The following is a 5,374-nucleotide window of genomic DNA, read 5'->3' on the forward strand; positions in this document are numbered from 1 at the left end:
GCTGTCATGCTCACTGAAATGTAATTAATGTTATGACAAGTTAATATGATTGCTTAAAATAATGTCTTAAACATTGTCTCAGAAGTTGTCTATTGTAGTGCATTAGTGTGTTGGATTGGAGTTTTTTTTACTCCCTTTTAAAATGTTTCCCCCTCCCCTCCCCCCCAGGTATCAGTGCTACTTCCTCTGGTGACATCAGCGGTAAAATCAGCCTGTTGACCACCTGTTGCCTCACGCTGCTCTCTGTGCTTGTGACGCGGCCGTGGTAGGAACTGGTCACTGGTCAGTCACTGGCCAGGACACTCCAGCCCTCTGTCCTCTCAGCTGCATGAAGGAAGGAACCGGAACAGGAGAAGCAGAGAACTGGACGGGACCCTAAAGGCCTACTGGGTCAAGGCCATAAGCACTGAAACATGAAACCTTTTTATCACCTATCGTATTACTGTGAACGTTTATGATTGTGCAACATCATGAAATGCACTTTATTTATTAGCCTTCTCAACTGTATTGTCTATTTATTTATTTATAAGTAAAGTATCTAGCTATTTATTCATAAGTAGGTATATGTAAGTAAATATTCTTATGAAGTATGCTGTTATGTGTTTGAGTGTTTATAATTTTAAATACAAAAATAATGTTTTATTTATTAATATTACGTAAATGTGTATGTAATGTGCATAACATTGTATTATTTTTAATTATTCATTTTTGTTCTTTACCATATGTACATTAATAGAATATTTATTTAGGCATTTATTCATTGAAAATAATAAAGCCAATATAAAATTATACAATGTTCTTCAGGTGGTGTTAATGACAAAAACAACTCTCACAACTAAATAAGCTTTAAATTACTTGTGGGGGGGGGGGGGGGGGGGGAGACAAAGCCGAAGGCAAACAGTCTATTGGAAGCTTTGCACACGGCACTGAAGTGTTTTGGTAGTTACATTGCAGTCAGTTGAAACTTCTAGCAATGTCAAAAGTTAATGTTACCCTGAGGCGGAGCTCATGCGTTGATAGGAGATGACTTCATACCAATAATCGTGTTTTAGACTAACCCTAGAAAATGAAGATGACTTAATCATCTTTATAGAATTTTGGTGTGTGCATTGTGTTTTTGAAACACAAATGTTGGTAGGTCTTTTTAAGGCAAGGAAAGAAGCTAAAAAAACATGTGGTGGCACCTAACTTCACAGCTTGTAATAAGTGGGTATTATGTATCAGTATTAATCATCTCAACTCATAACATCCAAAACATTACTTCATAATTTGAATATTGTCTCTTAACAGATTAAATAATAGGGAGACATGATGTTGTAATATTATTTTAGGACTGAATACCTGATGATGACTTTTCAGTGCGCACCTAGGCTTCTGCTCTACGTATCTTATCTTGCACTGGTAGACATAGACAAAGGCTGTTCTTCTTTCTAATAATGCAAGGGGCGTTGAAATATTTCAGGTGTGTCAGACACATTTTTTGGTGACTTGGCTGTGCCTCTCAAATAGCCCTTATGTAACCTTGATAAAACACCAGTGTTTCACACGACAAAAGTGTTTGATCGGGTTTGGCCAACAAGACATAAGAAAGTATACTTACTTAAACAATTATCATTATTTTAATTTAATTGTCAGAATATAGTTAAAGAACAAATTATTTCTTAATGGAAAAGTCCAGGCTACATTGAAAAAAACAGTGACGTATTCCACATATTTCTATACACTGTACAGGACTCTCTAATCACCTACAGTGGGTATGTATTTATGTATGACTATTTATACGTTCAAGGTCAGTGTTGGGTTATTTTTGTAACATCTACACCCAGGTTGTCTGCAGGTGGAATGCTTTAAATAACTTCCTTTGTCATATTGTCAAAGACCGTTGCCACCGACTGAAGCTGAGCCAACAGGAAGATGATGCAGCTGCCAAATTAATTTGAATACCGTAAAACCATACACTAGATATGTGTACTTCTGTACTTATATACAACACAAGGGACAATTTGTGGATGAATCACTAATTCTCAGGAAGTATGGAACGGCAGGGTACTAGTAAGTCCTGCTGTTTCAGCTTAAGCCTGACTCCCGTTCCAGTGTGCGTGATCAAACATCCAGCGGAATGGGGGGAGTGGAGGAATGCGTGGCCCCAGTAAGCTCTCCGTTTCCTGTGTGGGATGAGGTGGGAATGCCCCCCATTCCCCCACACTGGAGTGGGGAGTCCGCCAGACGCTAAGCTGGTCCTCACTCGGCCACTGAGCAGCTGGCTACAGCCCCAATTTTCTGCCTAAAGGACCCCCCCCCCCCCCACACACACACACACACACGCACGCACACACGCACGCCCCTATCCTCCTCCCTGGTTGGGTGGCAGCAAACAGCTGTCTGGCTTTCTCAGGAACTGTGTATTTGTGCGTGTGTGTGAATTTGTGTCTGTGTGTGTGAGTGTATGTGTGTGTGTGTGTGTGTGTATGTGTGTGTGTGTGTGTATGTGTGTGTGTGTGTATGTGTATGTGTATGTGTGTGTGTCTGTATGTGTGTGTGTGTGTGTGTATGTGTATGTGTATGTGTATGTGTATGTGTATGTGTGTGTGTGTCTGTACGTGTGTGTGTGCCTGTGTCTATGTATACTTGTGTGTGCCTGTGTCTGTGTGAAAGAAAGATGGAGGGAGACGACTAAAAGAGGGGGGGGAGCAGTTCTTGTGCTTGTCCTCAGCTGTTGGTGTTCCTCAGCGCTGTGTGGACAGGCAGCAGGAGTGAGAGATTAGTGCAGAGGGGAGAGCCAGAGCCAGCCGCTGGAGACGGCCCAACAGATGCATCAGGGCTCGGCTCCACATCAGATGGGAGTCATCTGCAGACCCTATTAGTAACAAGGAAGTGGTCGGAAACCAAATATTTGGCCAATGACATGAAAGACGGAGGGAACAGACAGAGCCTTTGTGACATACTCTAGAGCCGCAGAATTAGACACGGAGAGGAGAAGAGTGTGCCGACCATCTGCAGGATCACATCTGATACGACATGACATCAGCTTTGGCACAACAGGACTTCATCACACTGCCCTGTGTCATGATGATATTTAGTTTCCCACTGAGCTCCGAATGACTTTTCGGACATTGGGAGCTTGGTGAGGGTCTACTGGTAGAGCATTACAGCAGCTGTTTTTGTACACACTCTGATTTAAAACAGTTTTATAATTCTGAACTATATTGCCTGTATATAACTCTACATATAACTATATAACGCTACAATCTAACCAACTGCTGACCCCTGATCCTTTCCCATTCTTAAATCTATGACTTTCTCACTGTCAACCAAGTGTAAAAAAAAAAAGGCTCTTTCCCTGTGGAAGAAATCAAAAATAAGATGACATATCTGAATGCTACTACAATTCTGCCCTTGAAGAGGTTCTTTATTCTTTATTTCTTACTCTTCAAAAGTTTCATTTTTCTTACCATGTACAAAAATATTCTCAGACAAAATTTCAAGACACAACTGGGACACTGAATACTGGGCTCATGAAATTCAATACACATCCATCTCAAAGTCGATCACAATGAAAAGATATGGAACAACAGATTCAGTCAGATTAAGACAAGATTATCATGATTTGCGGATTAAGATAATAAAAACAAAAACAAAAATCAAACTTTTTATTACTGTATACCCTTAACAAGAATATGTTGTAGTATACAGTCAAAACAGCATAGAAGAGTACACAGAATGTATGCAGTAAGAACAGATAGCTGCCATATCGTCATGGCCTCTCATTCAGCATAAAATATCTACACAAGCCCCAACTACAGCTCTTCCTCGTGGATGTTTGGTCAAAGATAGGGGGATTCTCACGTCAAATGTGAACGGTCCAATATAATCTAACATGCACGGGGTCAGTTCTAATGTCACACAAACATTCGATGTGATCAAGGGCACTGATCACATCGAATGATCACTGAGGAATGTCATTTAATGTAACGATGATACAAAATTAAACTCGAATTCGGGGGCAAAAAAAGACTGGCCACATCCATTTGGTTCCCAGTTCTGCACCAGACAACCTTCACTGGCCTTCTGTTCTAGGTTTGGCTCCACTCCAGGATGCTCTTCAGAGATGATTCAGTTTGTTTGCAGCATGCTTTTGATTTGTTTGGAGGTAGTCTCATCATTCAAATGTTTAGTTGTGTACCTGTACGTGCGACAAGACACATGCTTAATGTTTTATGAGAGGGTGAACTAGTAAACAACATGCTCTTCGTAGTTGTGGAAATATTAGATACGGCAAAAAGTCTGATACAATAATGTTTCATTAATTGGGTACGGTGAAACAACAACATTTTACTTTCTGCCTTTTGGCAGTAATAGTATGTCAGTGGGACTGTAATTTATAATCAATGGATATGTTCCAGCCTTCAGTAAGAGAACACTTTTCTGGACAAAGAACAAACTAAAAATATAGCTACTACAAGCGGCGATCATCTGGGTCCAAGCAGATTGTGTGAAGCGCCCCATGTGGCCAAAGATGGAAAGGTTTTATTTATAATTTATTTATTTGACAACTTCAGTGATTGGACGCCTAATAACGTGCACATTCAGTATACTTCAGCGTGCTTCAGTATACATTCAGTATACTTCAGTGTACATTCAGTATACTTCATTATACTTCAGACAGTGTACGCTAAGCCTGTTCAAGGCCCCTCACCTGAGAGCGTTTAGAAGAATTTCCACACTATTGGGTGGCTGATCCTTAAGAACTTTAATGCATCCTTTCATCTGTTGGGACAAAGAGGCTAAATTAGAACATCATCTCCATGCTCATCATCTCAGCCAATCAGAGCAGCCACCTAGTGCACTAGTGTATGAGTGGGACCCTGTGGTCAATCCAGGCTGTTTCTGGTGTTGGTGTAATCGTGGTGTCACTTCTCACTGTGGGGAAGTAGGCGGTAAGACGTACGTCGATTTTGGAGGACTTGACGAAGGCTCCGGCCGGGTGGACAAAGTCGTAGAGTATTATGACCCCGACCATCACACGGAGACAGAACTGCACGGTGTCCTCGCTGGCGAAGCGGGTGCGGTACTCCCTAGAGACATTTTAGCGGAAACACACACACACAACCCACACAGGTCAAATACATTTGTCTGTCCTTTTACATAGTCAGTGTCTCGCTGTGTCAGTTTAGTTGGCTCGCTATTTAAATGCCCTTCCATTTAGTTGCCATTATAAACGATTTAAGATACGAATGTCACAAAATGACATTTTGACATTCATAGCAGTAAATGGCAACCAAAAAAACCCCACTTGCACTTGTAATTACATGCTGTAAGATGGCACGGGTGGATAAGGACATGATAGCGAAATATGAATATGTGGAGAGACTTA

The 5,374-nt window shown here is 41.1% G+C and overlaps 1 protein-coding gene across 1 annotated transcript in view; it reads right to left on the reverse strand.

Moving 5' to 3' along the window:
• Positions 1 to 3,736: 3,736 nt before the first annotated feature.
• The window catches only part of fam49ba (family with sequence similarity 49 member Ba), a 26,793-nt gene continuing 25,155 nt past the window's right edge, over positions 3,737 to 5,374 (reverse strand). Inside the window, exons 9-11 of the mRNA XM_080858917.1 lie at positions 4,949 to 5,075; positions 4,697 to 4,767; positions 3,737 to 4,183 (exon numbers count right to left, since the gene is read on the reverse strand). Of these exons, the coding sequence (XP_080715043.1) occupies positions 4,114 to 4,183; positions 4,697 to 4,767; positions 4,949 to 5,075 (268 nt within the window). The 3' untranslated portion in view covers positions 3,737 to 4,113. The remainder of the gene's footprint in view (positions 4,184 to 4,696; positions 4,768 to 4,948; positions 5,076 to 5,374) is intronic.

The sequence above is a fragment of the Sprattus sprattus genome, assembly GCF_963457725.1.
Source record: "Sprattus sprattus genome assembly, chromosome: 20".
Lineage (NCBI taxonomy): Eukaryota > Metazoa > Chordata > Actinopteri > Clupeiformes > Clupeidae > Sprattus > Sprattus sprattus.